General features: G+C 45.5%; 1 protein-coding gene across 3 annotated transcripts in view; it reads left to right on the plus strand.

Annotated features, from left to right (window-relative positions):
• The window catches only part of zbtb7a (zinc finger and BTB domain containing 7a), a 29062-nt gene that overhangs the window by 2809 nt on the left and 8668 nt on the right, over window positions 1–17585 (plus strand). For 2 of the 3 annotated variants that reach the window (XM_083767317.1, XM_083767316.1), the window contains exons 2-3: window positions 12888–13451; window positions 14216–15144. In XM_083767317.1, the coding sequence (XP_083623443.1) occupies window positions 12966–13451; window positions 14216–15144 (1415 nt within the window). In that variant the 5' untranslated portion in view covers window positions 12888–12965. Of the gene's footprint in view, window positions 1–19; window positions 89–12887; window positions 13452–14215; window positions 15145–17585 lie in introns of all 3 variants that reach the window. The other variant, XM_083767318.1, reaches the window with a different exon arrangement.

The raw sequence follows: 17585 nt of genomic DNA on the forward strand, positions 1-17585 counted from the left end.
TGTGTGTTGCCAACAATAGACTCCAGGGGAATTGCAGGGGACTTCAGTGGCTGTGGGCTGGTCCAAGACACCACCCATCAATTTGGCGGTGAGGCTGAATACAGTTTGATATTCCTGTATGTTTGTGCCTGCGCCACTATAGCCTGAAACTAGCAGGTTCAGACTGACTGTGAAGACAGGTTGCGTGAGGTTTGCTGTGGCAGCTCAAGGCTTCATTTTAGGTTGAAACGGTCGCTATTGTACGATACACTTTGTTTTTTTAACATAGCACTATATTTGTCCAAGGTTTTGTGTATGTGGTCGAAAATTGTGTGTTATGAATTATGATCTATAAACTGGAAGCAATCCTGTGAAACCTTGCTATTTTCAAACCAATTCTACGTTGTTTCGTGTAGTTTGCCCTTAAACCAGCATGCTTTTTGGAGTGTTAAACTGTATGTGTTAAAATATTTAATCTATAGCCTACAGTATATCATACCTGTTTATCGGCCAGCCTCATACACAAGAGAATGGAGCTTCACTTCCCACTTTAGTTTGGCTCCCCTGGTCAGCTGCTCTGTATACCACAGCTCTCAGCCTGGTTAGACGGACAGACAGACCCCTCTGTTGTTTTCATGTTGTTTAGCTGCAGTTTGGGGGGAGTGAAGGGGCTTGTTCTGTTCTGGGACGTTTATTATGGAGAGGCCAACACAACCTGATCAAATTAGAGAGAGAGAGTGGGAGAGAGAGGCCAGGATACACAGTCAGAGCACAGGGATGTTTGTCTGGGTGGAGGTTAAGTTAAACTTGACTTTCTACACTTCCACATTTGTATAGTATGTGAGAGTTGATGCTGTATTTTTGTGCTACTGTATGTTGGCTGGTACACTACACATTTTTGTGCTGACAGACCCCTGCCCCACCCCCTGGAGACATTTTAAAGACAAGCTCAAGGGGTTTACCTCCAACCTGTTGTCAGCTTTAAGCAATAACACTTTGACCTTCAATATCATTTGTGCCTTGAGAGACCAGGCTGTCCTTTTGGTTATGTGAAAATGTCAATATATGAGTAAAGATGCAAATGACCCCTTCCCTTATTTTCTTATCTTTACTTTCTTTTTTTGTTGGTCTGTTGATTTAGTGGTTGGAATGGTGAGGAGGAAGGAGTGAAGATGGTTAGTTTGCAGTCTTGCAGAAAAGGAAGGAGAATTAGCAGGGGGTGGGATGGTGGGTGGGTGTCTGAGTTTTGCCTTCTCAGCAGGGGAAAGGGGAAGTGGGTGATGTAGTGGGCACTGGGCAGTGTCTGAGACAGAAAGATGGAGAATGATGAGATGGACAGAGAGAGAGAGAGGAGGGTCAGATGTGGGGACAGACGGAGAGATAGGGAGAGGGGGTAGAGGAGGAGAGAGAAGGAGAGAGAGAGCTGGTCATCTGATAACAGAGCGGGTTCTGTTACACGCCTGCCACAGACACACAGGAAGTGCTCTCTCTCTCCATTGAGCTGTGCATGCACAGAATGGTGCAGCTCGGGCACATTGGACCCGCCATGGACAGACCAACTGACCAGCCTGGGCTCTCCACTTGGCAGCTCTGTGATGTGTCGAGTGTTGTCTTTGAAGCCACGTGTTAGATTTAGATACACTTCCTGGTTGACATCACAACAGTGTTAGAGCATGTTACACTAGCTGTAACGAATGTCAGAATGTGGTTGTGGTTGTACTGCTCTGGTGACTTGAGGAGGGTGCTATGTCAAAACATGTTCCAATGTGGCTCCGCCCCCTAGAAGTGGAGTGAAGTAAAATACTCTAATTCCAAATTGAGAAATGCACAATTTGGCAAATGTGAGTGACATACTCTGACGAAATGATTGCTACAGTAGTATGCCAGTGAAATAGAGTGGTCTTGAAGTTCTGATTGGAAAAACATGGCTAACAAAATAGAAGCACAGCAGATGTAATCATCTGCTCTCAAAGGTATTTGTCACGAGCGACCAAAATGTATTAATAGCATAGTATTTTAAGAAAAGTTTGATGTTAAATGCATTACAGTATGTTAAATGCATTACAGTAAGCTACCGGTAGTAACATCAGTATACACGCCATATTGTAGAAACCTTGTTATAATAATAATAACTTTACTTAACTTGACAGAAAGGATCTCAGCCCTGACTTCATAAAAAAGAAAAACTTTAAGTTCCTCATACTAAAATTTTATTGACCACCTGGTGGTTAAGTTTTCCCTTGTTGATGAGGGTCACATTGGGTGAGTGAGGGAGAGGTTAAAAGAGTTTATCATTGACATCAGACCTAGATTACCAGGCTGTCAGTGTCATACACCCAGGGGGTTATGCATGAGCCTATGGTTGAGTTTGTTTTACATTCCACCTAAACCTCCACCTTTCTCGCCGTCATTGTCTCTCAGTTTAGGCAGTTTCCTGGTTAGTTTCTATTGAAACGGCCCAGCCTAGACTGGCCCTCTCAACTTTAGTTTCATCACACTCTCGCCCTTTTGCTCCCATTACAACCAGTCGTGCTTCCTTCCAACGCTGGTAACGGTGAGTCACTTGGCCCGAACCCTTGCTTAAAATCCCCTTCCCTTGGAACTGGCCCTATACTGATTCTGATTATCTTGTAATATCCTCTTGCCTCGACCTTGAACCCTTGTCTAGTTATTCCCCATCTCTGCTAATCACCAGACCAGAAGAATTACAGTAGACAGTCGAGAAAAGAGGAGAGAGTTGAAAAATGAAATGAAAGACATAGAAGGAGTATTATATAGGAGAGGAAAGACCATTTTCACATATTCTGTATCCTGACTTTGAATTAAGATTACAGCACAACAGTATTATAACACACATGCTGTTCAAAAGAACTTCTGATTGTGAAGACGTTTCTTGGGCTATACATACATACAATACTTCTATCAAGTAAAAGTATAGATATTCTGAAATGGTTATTATTTGGTAATTATTAGGTAAGAGTTTCTTTATACAATATAGACATATTGTTCAATATTGTGTCCTTGTACAGTGTGTCACGGCCTGGCAATGTCCTATATTGCTCTCAGCCTGCATGCAAATAGTTATTATCCATGAGAAATTACTTCTATGAATAGATCACATGCTTTGCATGACAGACATTTTCTACAAAGTAACTACAGTAATAACTGTAGTAACACTACATAAAAACAGTACAGTGAAAGTAAAAACAAAAACACATGAGCTTAAAGAAGGTTGTTTAACTTTCAGAAAGACCAGCAGTGAAAAAGAGGGACAGCTATGCTGCCAGCCAGTCCCTCTTGTATTTCGGATTCTTCTTTCTTCATCATCTTCTTCAAATCTTCAGTTATGCGTGCTGCGAATTTTCACCAAAATGTAGTCGCAATTGAGCAGAAATCTTCATAAGCTTTGAGTTTTGTTTGTTTCACTCTCTTTCTCATCAACTTCCAATGTTTATTACTCTTCTTTTCCTTCATATTTATGCCACACTGCCATGACATTTTCATATTAGACTTTTTTTAGTTCATGCTTTATTGAGACAGATACAGTGAAGGAAATGGAGAGCAGAGGAATGATATACTGTACAGCAAATGGTACGGCCAGGAATTGAGAGCCCTTGCGGTATGCATCTCCACTTAGCTATCGGGTAGCCTTGTGCCCATTTGTTTTCAATATTCATTTGTTAATTACATGGTCTTCTTTCACCAACATTCACCTTGGTGATGCAGTAACTCAGGACTTTTAGTGTCTGAGAATCCAAAGGACTCCGGTTTGAACCATGGCTCTTCCAGGCTTGTTTTCTCTTGATTTTAAGTGACGCACAAAATCCACGATGACCCGGCCTAAATCAATGCCAGTGCTACTTTTGCAAACAAACAAACAAAAAAGTATTAAATGGAAATCTTGTTCTGCTCATTTTCCTATAGTAGGCTACCTAAACTGTTGCTCCATGATGATAGAAGCCAAGTAGCCTGCCCTAATTAGAACTCTACAATCTAAGCTTTCACATAGTGTGAAGCCATATGATGTGGTTTGTCACTTGGTAAGTAGCTCAACAAGTTCATGACTTTCCCTTGGTGTTTAAAGGAGAATTCCATACTAAAAGGCTTTCTTACCTTTCTTTGTAGTTGTTACGTCCCCACCAAAGAGGTCCAGGTGTTATTTTATGCAAAAGATCCTTATTGGCTATTTCCCCTACCACAAGCCCTAAATGAATTGCATTGAATTGAATGGGAATTGAATGGGGCTATGGGGTGTTGTGGTAATTCGCATATTTCCATCGCTAAAAAAACCCCATCCTCTCTTCATAATGTAAATAATATCCCAAGCGGCACACTTTACTACTTATTTCGATGGAAATAAGCGAATTAGCACAACACCCCATAGCCCCATTCAATTCCAATTCCAATGCAATTCATTAAGGGCTTATGGTAGGGGAAATAGCCAATAAGGAGTTTTTGCACAAAAGAACACCTGGACCTCTTTGGTGGGGACGTAACAAACTACAAAGGACTACAAAGAAAGGTAAAAAAGCCTTCCAGCATGGAATTCTCCTTTAACGCAATGAAAAAAGCAAGTATCTGCACATATGATGTATTTCTCGCCACGCACGGAGCGTCCGTGTGAGCATGGCTGCATTAATTAACACGGACGGAGCGGAAGAAAAGCACCATGTGCTTATGCGTGTGTGTCCTGTGGCTTTTGTGTGTATGGCTGGGAGTTTGAGCCCTGAGTGATGCAAAATTGTGCTTTGTGGATTAGAGGCATGCGATTTAAAAATATTAATTTCTTTCATTTGTTATTCTCTAACATCACATCCCCTGATTGATGATTTCAAAGAATAGCAACATTTAAAATGTCAACTAAGGGTGTAGATGTGTTTAATACTGTGGTAATATAACTGTAACTCTGCAAATGGTTCCCTTAAACAATACACTCTAGCTGGGTAATATTTATTCTAGAATAGATCCATGTAACAGTAACTAACATGGTGTATGCATGGGTGCTCCCCTTGAGTCAAAAGGTTGTGTGTTCAATTAGGCGTTTCACAATTATTACATTAATCGTCTAATTGCAATTATTTGCATAATCGTATTCTCAAACATTTTCAAATAGCAGATATAGATTGGCTATTTTCACTATACATACAAGTATACATTATACATACAAAGCCAAATAGAAATGTAATTTTTTTCCCCAGTGTTCAACAACAAAAACACAATTAAATCAATCGCAAATGTATTGAGCGACAATCAATTGCCAAGTAAAATCGCATAACTGTGACAGCCCTAGGTTCGATACCAGGCACTGACAGCAGTGCCAACTCAGTGTATGAGTAGCATCAACAAAACTCTGCACATAGCATCGGACCTGACTAGACCTCAGGTTGCCCAGACCTGACCAGACCTGACCAGACCTCAGGTTGCCCAGACCTGACCAGACCTCAGGTTGCCTGGCCCCGATCATCGCTGCTCAGCATTTATAATTCCTCTGCTTACATCCTCGTCTAGCTACTGTAAGACACACCTGAATTTATTGAGTGTTCATTACGACCTGAGGCCGATTCTAAACCAGTAGTTCTCACACTTTTCAAGATGCTTATAAAATGTTCAGAATGATGTACAAGCTTGCGGCGTGGCACGAAGTGACGCACTGTGAGCTTGCACGTCTGCTATCTTTGAATTAGCCAACACTAAAATCTAAAATGGCACTTTCTCGGTTTTAATGCTTTAAACTCTGTTTCTGTTCTGTTGTATTCTAGGAATGACTGGTATGTGTCAGACACACGCAAAGATAGATACGTGGAAACTATTCAGTCATACATCTACTAGATGTAGAACTCGATGCGATGCACAGCCACATTATCTTAAAACAGCAAGTCCCATCCTGTGGACTGGTGGGCCATGATGGTATTGCAAGTGGGGCCCCAAATAATTGGCAAAAAACCCAAATGTCATTGATAATATAACATGAATATGAAATCATTCGTGTAAAAAGAAGAAGAAGAAGAAAAACACAATCGATTGATTGATCATTCAAATTAACTCTGAAAATGCACCGACCATCTGACCACTTAACACGGCAGCCAAATGGCTGCCTTGCTAAGTGATCAGATGGGTGGGCCACGAATGCTTTTGTGATTTGGTTGGGAACCACTCTGGTCTAAAAGCAACAGCAGCGTATATGGATGAGTTGTGAACTGTGAGACATGCCTTGGAACAGGACTGAAACAAAGTTGACGCATTGCTCTGGCTGGCCAGTATGCCATGCGTTCAAATCATCCCTGAAATCTAATCTGCATAGTTTCCCCTGCTGTGTGGTTAGTATGCACGTGTGTGTGTGTGTGTGTGTGTGTGTGTGTGTGTGTGTGTGTGTGTGTGTGTGTGTGTGTGTGTGTGTGTGTGTGTGTGTGTGTGTGTGTGTGTGTGTGTGTGTGTGTGTGTGTGTGTGTGTGTGTGTGTGTGTGTGTGTGTGTGTGTACTTGTATTACTATACTTGTAAGGTCCAAATGTCCCTACAAGTATAGTAGAATTATTTGAGAAATTGACATTGTGAGGACCACTTTCCCGGTCCTCAAATTATTTAGTTGTTAGATGTTGAGTTTAGGGGTTTTGGTTAGAGGTATGACTGATTTATATTTACGCATACTTTAGTTGCATGCTGGTGTTGCGCCCCAAGAAAATGGTTACACTTGCAAATGCAACACATTGTGAGCTTGTAGATCTGCAATTTAAACTGCAATCTTCGATGCCATGCCATTCTAAAATGTTGACGTCCTCGTAAGTATAGTTATACTTGTGTGTGTGCGCGTGTGTGTGTGCACTGTGCGCGTGCGTGCGCGCGTGCGTGTTTGTGTGGGGTGAGGCGGAGTCAGCGGGTTAGTATAGGTAAGGTTAGAGGAGATGAGGATATGGGTGGGGCCGGTGGGTTCTGCAGTAAGTGGTGGTTTGACTTGCAAAACAGGCCAGTGTGTGCATGCAGCCTAGCCTTAGAGAGGAGGGCCGTCCCCCTCTGGAACTGAGAGGGACACAGCCGGCCGGCCGGGCGCTGCTCTGCTGTACACCAGACTGCGGGCCTTGTCACCCACAGGCATGAATTAGTGATAAGGAATGTTTCAAGCCATGAGGAGGTGTCAGGATCAGGTTTGTTTGCACTGTGTTTCCTCTTTCTACCTGCGCTTTGCAGGTCATTCGGGGACGGGCGGCTCCTCCGCGCGGGACACTGCCTCCATGCTCCGTTGACGCTGTATTGACTTGGTGTGTGTGTGTCTGTGTGTGTGTGTGTGTGTGTGTGTGTGTTAGTGTTATCTCGTCTCAGCTCAGCTTCTTTACCCCACAAAGCCGTGACCCAGGGTCAGCTGTGTGTGTCCTGGGGATAACGTGTAAGCGATGTTGCAAGCAAAGCCTCCTCTGCAGGTGCTGCCTGTGTGCAGCAGCAGCGAGAGTGGCAGAGAGACCGAGGGAAGCAGAATAGCTCTTCCTCTGCTAGGGCTCACTGAGATCTATTTCCACCTGTGAAGGACACGACCGTTCGCCATGTGGTCGCCCTCTCCCTAGATCCTTCATCCGTCTCATCTCATTCTCTCCTCTTCCCTCTACTCTCCTCTTTCCCTCTCACTCCCCCTCTTGTTCTATCTCTTTCGCTCACCCCCATCCTCCATCGAGCTTGCTCTCCCTCACTTGCCCTCCACACTCTGACTTAGCCTCTCTCCCCTCCCTCAGCATATTCAAATACGAACTGAGTGGCGGGTAATAAAATTTGCGTCAATGTCGGATGGGCCGTTTTTATCAGAGTTCTTGGGGAAAGACAGTGTCTGAGTTTGTAGAGGCTAAGATGTCAGCTGCCTATCCAAATTAGAATAATGTTAAGGGACACATAGATAGGAGAGGAAGGACATTATTGGGTCTAAGATCAAGTGAGTAGACACTGTACAATAAGTCGAGCACAAGGGGTACTTTGAAATATAGCATGTCCTATTTGAATGTATAAACAGTTTTATCATTTGCGCTCTCAATGTCTCCATTATATCATTGTTGTGCTCTCATGTAAACTTTTGACCCATTTTAAAGATAACCATGTGTTGAAATGAATTCATCCTACTTATGTCAGTGACATTGAAATGGTAAATATAGAAAAGGGAGATAAGAGGAAAGTGACATGGAGATAACAGTGCACGCATCCCAACTTTCTGCATCTCCGGGGCTGCAGTGTCTGCTTAGGGGTAGAGTGGCCGGTAGAGCAGCTGGATGCCAACCGTGAGGTTCCCAGTTCGATCCCAGAGTCAGTGTCGAAGTGTCCTTGAGCAAGACGCTGAACCCCTAATTGCTCCTGATGCATGTTGGTGCCTTGCATGGTTTCCTCCGCCATCGGTGTGTGAATGGGTGATTGTAAATGTAAATGTTAACAGAGTTAAGCAATTGAAATTGGGACTGACATTTAAAATTGTAAATGAAGCTTTGCCCTCTGGTCCGCATACCTGACAACTACCTAAAAAAGTGACTCCCACAGCCACAATACAAGAGGAAGCGAGAACAACGATCTGGTACCACTTTCAAAACAAACATGGGCAAATTCTCCTTCTACAGCACAGCCACCCAAGTGTAGAATGCCCTGACTCCCCTCAAAAAATGTAAATCCCTGGCGTCCCTTTTAAATAGACCTGAAAATCCACCTTTCAGAATGCCAAAGGTAGAGGAAATGATTACCCCCCCCCCCCCACCTTAGTCTAGTGACTACCCCCACCTCCTTATAACCCCTTCTTTGTTCCCCAACCTATATATTTTTGGTATTTTTACCTTTTATGATTATTTGATTTTTGTTGTTATTTTTCACGTCATGATTATGAATTGAATACCCAGGACTTGAATGGAAACAAGACCGCAAGGACTTTTTTCGTGATCCCATTGGACGTGTGTTTGACTGTACCCTGTACTGATTACACTTCTGCCAATAAAGTATTCAATCACTCAATCATGTAATGCGCCTTGGATGACGGCGCTATATAAATGCACCATTTACCTGAGAGGTCTGTTTTAGAGAGCCTCACCTATCTCTCTCTGGCCTGTGGGTACAGCTGACACGGTGCCAGAACTCAAGGTGTGGACCTATAGACCGATTCCGTACCGGTTTCATGGTCGCAGCCTACGTATTTCCTGTAGGCGGACTCGACATAGCTGCGGGAGTAAAACCCTCACCAGGCGCACCTCTTCCACTACAGTGAACGGCAGAGTGACTGATGTTAGTTTGCCTCAAACTTTACTCCTTTACCTGCTTTTTTACTAACACTAACATTACAAAGATGCCCAGAACATCGAGATGAACCTGTGTAGTTTATGGCTGCTCCAACAGTAGTGGCAACATAAAAAAAAACAAAAAACGGAATGTCTAATATCCACCGCTGTGGCGGAGACCAGAGCCATTGAGTAATGGTTGAGACAAAGCAGTGAAAGATACATAACGCAAGTCTTACCCAATACCAAATCTTTCTGTTTATTAACACAAGGCTGCTGTACTTTATACCTCATACTTTAAATGCTTAGTATGAGGTATAAAATACAGCAGCCTTGTGTTCATAAAACAGAAAGATTGGGTATTGGGAAATTACGTATCTTTCAGGACCCTTCACTGCTTTGTCTCAACCATTACTCAATGGCTCTGGTCTCCGCCACCGAGGTGGATATTAGACATTCCGTTTTTTTTTTTTTTTTTATGTTGCCACTACTGTTGGAGCAGCCATAAACTACACAGGTTCATCTCGATGTTCTGGGCATTTTTGTAATGTTAGTGTTAGTAAAAAAGCAGGTAAAGGAGTAAAGTTTGAGGCAAACTAAAATCAGTCACTCTGCCGTTCACTGTAGTGGAAGAGGTGCGCCTGGTGAGGGTTTTACTCCCGCAGCTATGTCGAGTCCGCCTACAGGAAATACGTAGGCTGCAACCATGAAACCGGTACGGAATCGGTCTATAGGAGAGGCATGGCTTTTGAGAAGGGAGTGGACGTGGCTGAACAGAGCAGGGGAGAGGTGAACGTCACCAGTGTTGCCATGTATGCTTATTATAAGCTAATTGTTCTTCTGTAAAGTCGCTTGTAAATATTGTTTTTTGTGGGTTGATTTTCGGCTTGTTTAATATTGTTTAATATTTTGTGCCAGGGACCAACATACCAGATTTGTTTGAAAACTGCTCACAACGACTCGTGGCATGCGACACATTGTGAGCTTGTAGATCGGCTATTTTCAAATGGCCGATCCATAATAGGTTTAAAGGGCACATGATGTGGCCTACAGTCGGTTCTTTTGGGCTTGTCATAGACCTGGTTGCTTACTTCTCTCGCAAAGTCTGGCAACACTGAACGTCGCCCAACAGGTAGGGAAGAGAGAGAGAGACATAGAGGTATGGGCAGGTACGGCTGGGCACGGTGGTGCTGTATATGCACTGTAGCAGAAAGGCTAATCTGAGGAATGTCAACTGAAAGAAGTGCTCTTATGGAGTGTGCACCCCCCTCCCCGCTTACCCCCGGCCTTACCCCCTGCTGGGAATCTGTGCCAGATGGAAGAGGGTGGGCGCACAGAGACTATAACTATCTATCGGTCTGCCTACGTGTGAGCGTGTCATACAAGCCTGTGTGTAAATTGTATATATATACACACACACACACACATTATATTATACAGTATATTTGTGTGTTTGTAAACTGACAAATGGAGGATGGCTTGTTCCACCGAAACCCCCCTCCCCCTGCGCAGGCTTCAGTCGATCGTTTTAATCTCCCCCCACACGTGAGCGAGGGGACAGCCTTTGCTGGAACTTGGCACACAGTACAGGGTGGGGTAACCAGCTCAGACCGGATTGACAACCTCCCTTTTTAATACCGTTCCCTTGCAGCTTGTTGCGTGTCCTCTTCCTCCTCCTGTGGGTTTTTTCCACAGGGTCTGCTGTATCTGGCAGCCCCCCCCCCACCCTCTCCTCCTCCTCCTCCCTCTGTCCCCACTCTGGCACTCTGACTGACACGGAGTGCGCAAGCTGCACTGCCCGGCTCCCAGCATGCACTCTGATCCCCACTGCCCTCTTTCTCTACTATGTCCCCCGCAAACTCTTAGTTTTGCATTTGCAGGAGCTTGCATGCACACACACAGGTACACATACAGCCATGCTCATACGTATAATACATGGGCACACACACACACACACACACACACACACACACACACACACACACACACACACAGTACACAGACATGTGCTGTGCATAAATACCAATCTATGCATATTACACAGATATCTACAGTCCTGTGTTCAGCCTCCCGCTTATGTACACACACACACACACAGTACACAGCCATGTGCTGTGCATAAATACCAATCTATGCATATTACACAGATATCTACAGTCCTGTGTTCAGCCTCCCGCTTATGTTAACGTTGGCCAAAATAGCAATTTATTCAAAATCATTGAGACCACTCCACTACATTGTAATCTCTCAGCCAATTTATACTTATATAGTATATATAATTTTATATATATAGTTTGTAAAATACACTTGTTGTGCCAATATAGCTTTGCTGTAAAATCATTAGGCATAAAAAGAGGTGTGTAGGACTATGGTGTTAGAACAATATGGCTCCCCTCCAGATACTTGAGGTACTGGGCCAGTTGATGAAAGAGTCACGTAGGTGTTGGAAATATTGGGAGTTATACTGATCTATGGAGTCATATTGCCGCTTACCCGGTGGACTGTTGAGGTTATATAACAATGTGATTAAGAATAACAGATCTGGTTATTAAAGAACGCACAATGTCCCCACCCCCTAGTCAGTCAAAACGCATCTCACAACTACAGCAGTCAAAACAACGTTGCTACTCCTGACAGGTTGTTTCACTTCTTACCATGTCAAGTGAATGACAAAGGTGGTTTAAAGGTATCTACTAAATTAATTTGTTATGACTGGCGATGTGCATCTCACCCTCCGGGACTGATTTGATTCACGATCAGTGATTGGATGCAGATACATTTTAAGCACCCAATGGATCGATACGATTCAATTCAGCCCTCAGGGCCCTGTCTCAATGTAATATGATGCTGTGTGATATGATGCGTAGACAGTATTTGCTCACCGACGGTTGACATCCTTGTCAAAACAATGGGGAGAGGAACTCAGACAGGAGAGGGAGGAAAGTTTGTTTTCTAGGGCGAGGGGCGGGCACACTTGTGATGTGAGCCTTCACACTTGCAGGAGGATTGACAGGCAGAGAGACGCAAGCATAAAAAAAGTGTCATATCGGACACTGAAGTCCTCTATTCAATAGATGGCATGGAATTTAAACACATCTAACTGCTTGTAAATTGTAAAAATATAGAAATAAAATAGGTACAACGGTTCTCAGAATAAACGTTTGAGTTGCCGAAAAAAGATTGGTCTTCAATTAATCCTCTTTTAATGGATGGACGGGGCTCGGGACATGCAGTTGAGTTGGAATTAGGTCATGAACCATGGACTGAACTCTTGCACTGGGGGGGGGGGGGGGGGGGGGGGTTTGCAGCATGGTTTTGGCCCTTGTGTGTTATAGTGTGTGTTGTATTCTCAGCAGCCTTACTGTATGTATAGACATCTGTGATGAAAATATAGGTTTGTTAGGGGTATACCTTCATCTATTTGCACATATTTCAATATGTTCCAACACTGGGATTTCTTAGGACTTTTTGACATATTTATGAAACAAAACAGAAGTTGAAAGAGTTTCTGCAATTTGTTTGAGGTTGACCCTTTTTTTCCTCTCCATAGAATGCCTACAGTATATACTTATATACTTTGTGACCTGGGAGTTGTAGAGGATGAGTTTCATTTTGTTCTTCGTTCATCCGTATAACTATGACGTGAACAGTGAACTGATCTTCCTCTCCTGTTCCCTCAGACAGGCAGACGGACAGACGACAGGACGGACACGCGGGCGGCGGCTGTGCTAGGCGGCTCGGCGGCAGGCTGGTGGAAGATGTCGTCAGGGGCCGGCGGGCGAGGGGGAAGGCGGCTCAGGGGGACGGCGGCCAGCGGGGGCGGAGGAGGCCGCGGAGGGGCCGGGGAGGCAGAGGAGGGCCCCGTGGGGATCCCCTTCCCCGAGCACAGCGCCGACATCCTCGGAAGCCTGAACAAGCAGCGGATGAGCGGTCTGCTCTGCGACGTGCTGCTCGTCACCCAGGACCGCGAGTTCCCAGCTCACCGCTCCGTCCTGGCCTCCTGCAGCACCTACTTCCACAAGCTCTTCACGTCGGGGGCCGCCGCGGACCAGCAGAGCGTCTACGCCCTCGACTTTGTGGCGGCAGAGGCTCTGGGAGCGCTGCTGGACTTTGCCTACACGGCCACTCTGATGGTCAGCCACAGCAGTGTAGCCGACATCCTGGCCGCCGCCCATCTGCTGGAGATCCCACCCGTCCAGGACGTCTGTACGCACCTACTGGACACCAAAGTGCTTTCCCCGCAGGTAACATGTCATTCCTATTGAGCACCGGTCAGCTCTGCACAACGGCACGCCATAACTAGGAAAGACATCTCGTAGAACGGTGGCTTGTGGTACAGTGCAGTGCTGTTGGGGACTTTGAAGGGTACAGTATGTGTTGTTGGAGAACTTGGGGCCCCTGGCAGTCATACCATACCAATGCCCCTCCATCCCGCTATCAAATAGTCAGCTTACATCATGGCCCTTATTATTTTCTCAATCCGTCCCATACACAGTGCAACACATACGCCCACAGCTCCAGGGTTACTCTAACACTTACTCATGCTCAGCCGATGTGTGTGTGTGTGTGTGTGTGTGTGTGTGTGTGTGTGTGTGAGTGAGTGAGTGTGTGAGTGTCTGTGTGAGAGAGAGAGAGAGAGAGAGAGAGAGATGGGGTGGGGTACCCAACATTCTACAGACCCAGCATATCACAGCTAGGCTTCAACATTCACATGATGTAAAGCATGTCAGATAGATTGATTGTGTGTGCCGTACCCTAGTGCATTGACGTGTACCCCCTCGCCCTGTGTGTGATGTACTATAATCTTCACATTGAATGTGATTTACATGGACTAAGGCTAAGCAATGGTGTGGTGGACGTAGGTAACTGTGCACTTTTGTGCCTCTCTGCGTAACTCCCTCCATCTCCCTCTCTGTCAGTCTCCTATTTCTTCCACTGACACACTTTCTCTGTCCTTCCCACTCCCTCTGCCCCCCCCCCCCCCCCCCCCCCCACCTCCCTCTCCCAGGCGGGCAGTGAGCAAAGAGATGAAGACGAGGATGAGGAGGAAGGGAAGGGCAGAGGAGGCGGGGAGCAGGGGAATCGTCTTCGGGCCCGGGAATACCTCGAGTACTTCCAGAGGGGGGCGCACTGGAGCAGCAGCTGCAGCACGCCGGAGCTCAGGGACCTGCCCACACACCTGCACTTTAACCACGGCAACGGAGGGCCCCACAGCAATGGGGCCCCTGGAGGCCCCAGCGAGTACTACTCCCCTCTGGCCCTCGCCCTGGCCCAGGCCCCGACGCAGGAGCAGGACGAAGAGGACGAGGACGAGGATGAGGAGGAGGAGGAAGGGGAGGCGGCACAGGGGGAGCCTAGAGACTGGCCACGGGGCAACGGAGGAGGGCCAGGCTCGTCTTATTACCCTCCGTCCCAGAACGGCCACTTCTACCTCTCCACCGAGTCCAGGCTGGGGCAGGAGGCAGACGTGGGGGAGGGAGGAGGGAGGGAGGCGGCAGACAGGGAGCGGGGCTCCGCCAGCGCCCTCCTGCAGCAGATGATGGAGCGCGCGGCCGCCGGGGAGGAGCCGGGGGATGGGGACGATCCCGACATGGAGTTTTACTTGAATTATTTTAACAGCGCACAGCACGAGGACACAGCCTCGGCCGCTGTGACACAGGGACTGCTGCCTGTGTGGGCGTCACGGGGTGGCGCCGGCCACGAGAGGGGAGGGTCAGCGGGAGAGAGAGGAGCAGGAGAGAGGGGCAGTGGCGGAGAGAGGGGTGGAGGAGGAGGAGGAGGGGCCGGAGGAGAGAGGAAGATGCGCTCTAAGGCCTTCCAGAAGTGCCCCATATGCTCCAAGGTCATTCAGGGAGCAGGCAAGCTGCCCCGCCACATCCGAACACACACGGGAGAGAAGCCCTATGAATGCGCCATCTGCAAAGTGCGCTTTACCAGGTAAGCCCAATTAATGAGCTGACCACCCCATGTGAGAGATCTACTAATAGTCTTGGACTCAGCCCTGTAGCTAATGGCAGTCAGCACCAAACCAAGGGCAGGGGTATTAGTACCAACCAACTTAGCGCGGTATTAAGTTAGCAACTCCATTTTGATGATTTGACTATTTTACTCCAGACCAAAGGGTGCTTAATAATTCCTAGCTCTGTATTGAATCACCCTGCCTATGCTATAGCCTGAATAATATATTTTTGCCCAGTGTGTACCAAAATGCTTATCCCATTTTCTGTTCCTTTATGACAACCTGTGTGTCCAGGTTGTCATAAAGGCCTGTTTTATTGTGACAGGCTCCATAGCAAAGTCCTGGAATATTAACATAGGGGTCCTATAAAAGAGGGCTGGGCCGGTAAAGTGTTATCTTGAAAAGAGCTGCTATAAAGTGGTGTGTTCTGATTTTGAGGGGGATTACAGGACCAGAGTTGTGCCCTATCTGTGCCAATGCAGTAATTTGAACTTGTGATCTCTGGTAATGTTGATTATTGCCCACAGCAGAATGGCTCCCCTGCCCCCCGCCCCCTCTCTCTTAACCTCCCTAATGCAATTTGCCATGTGCTGCTCATCTCGTTGTGGTACATCCAGGGTGAGGGGGCTACATAAATTCCCCAATTGTTTAAGCCAGCTACGGCTTCTTCCTTGAAGCCAGTCGCTTAATGAATTAATCAGTGGACATGCAAAGGAAATGGATGCAACAGGGTCGAAATACCAGGAGTAGGACCCTTTGCATTAGCCAGCAGATAGGCAGAGAATCCCTTTCCAATCTAGACTTGCTTTCCAGCTAAATGCGTCCGGCAGTGGGAAGGGGTATTGTAATCGTAATCCTGTTTGATCAGGGTTAAGAGTGTGCCTCACGCTGTAATAAATCACTCCTGTCCTTTAAATAATTCACCTCTGTCAGTGTGCCACTTTGTTCCAAGGCCCTGGCCTGTTGTGTGTGTGTGTGTGTGTGGGGGGGGGGGTACCTACTTACCTACATGTCTCTCAGTGTCTTGCTAATTTGAGTAGTTTTGTCACAGAACCTACAGTACAGCTGATGTTGTATGATTGTGTTCGTTTATAGACGAATTCAGAAACGGAGTAAACTCAGTTTACGTATTTCCTGTAGGAGGAGCAGACATAACTGCGGGGTAAACCTGCCTCTTAAAAAACCTCTTTTACTAAAGGTGAATGGTAGAGTGACTGATGTACAGTCTGCCTCAAACGTTACTCTTTTACCTGCTTTTTACTAACACTAACATTACAAAGATGCCCAGACCATCAGGATGAACCTGTGTAGTTTATGGCTGCTCCAACAGTAGTGGCGACATTAAAAAAAAAAAAAATTGAAATTTTATGAACACAAGGCTGCTGTACTATACATCATACTAAGCATTTAAAGTATGAGGTATAAAGTACAGCAGCATTCTGTTCATAAAACAGAAAGAGTGGGTATTGGGTAAGACTGACGTTATGTATCTTTCAGGACCTTTCACTGCTTCGTCTCAACCATTACTCTATGGCTCTGCTCTCAGCCATACTTTGACTTTCGTTTTTTTTTTTTTTTTCCCGATGGTCTGGGCATCTTTGTAATGTTAGTGTTAGTAAAAAGCAGGTAAAAGAGTAACGTTTGAGGCAGACTGTACATCAGTCACTCTACCATTCACCTTTAGTAAAAGAGGTTTTTTAAGAGGCAGGTTTACCCCGCAGTTATGTCTGTTCCGCCTACAGGAAATACGTAAGTTGCGACCATGAGACCCGTTTCTGAATTTGTCTATTTGAAAGCTAACACACCCAGGTGCTGTGTATGTTTGCTTAGTTGTCTTGACTATACTAGTCTGTTACAAGACTTGAGTGCTAGAAGAGTGAGGTAGGAAGGATTAGGGGAGAGGAGTAAGTCCTATTAGACAGAGAATACAGGGCAGAATGGTGGGTGTAACATTTAGAAGCAGAATACCAATACGCAATGAGCCAGAGCTAGATGTATTGATTGTGTCATCAAGTGGTATTTGTGATCTTTGTACACAGATTAGTCTAGAGAGCATAGTAACTCTGTCTGGACTGACCCCAACAGTTTTGGTAGAACAATGATAATAATTTATTTTTTATCTTCAAGTAATAATGTTTGTTGTCCCCTCCCAAAATTATTATTATTATTATTATTTTTTTAATTCAATTTCAGAATACATAAGGATTACATAAACTGTAATATTTTTCATGATATTTGACTGAACTGTTCCTAACTACACATTGAACATTGCACTTTCTTGTCAATCCTCAGCAGTGAGAAATTGCATAGATAACAATGTAAAGTTTATGGCTTGTCCTCAGTTGACCCTGCTACCATCACGGAATTAGTCTGTTGGAAGGGCTCCAAAAGATGGCAGGGGGAGCATAATTGGACATGT

This window comes from Protomyctophum parallelum, assembly GCF_964188405.1.
Source record: "Protomyctophum parallelum genome assembly, chromosome: 6".
NCBI lineage: Eukaryota > Metazoa > Chordata > Actinopteri > Myctophiformes > Myctophidae > Protomyctophum > Protomyctophum parallelum.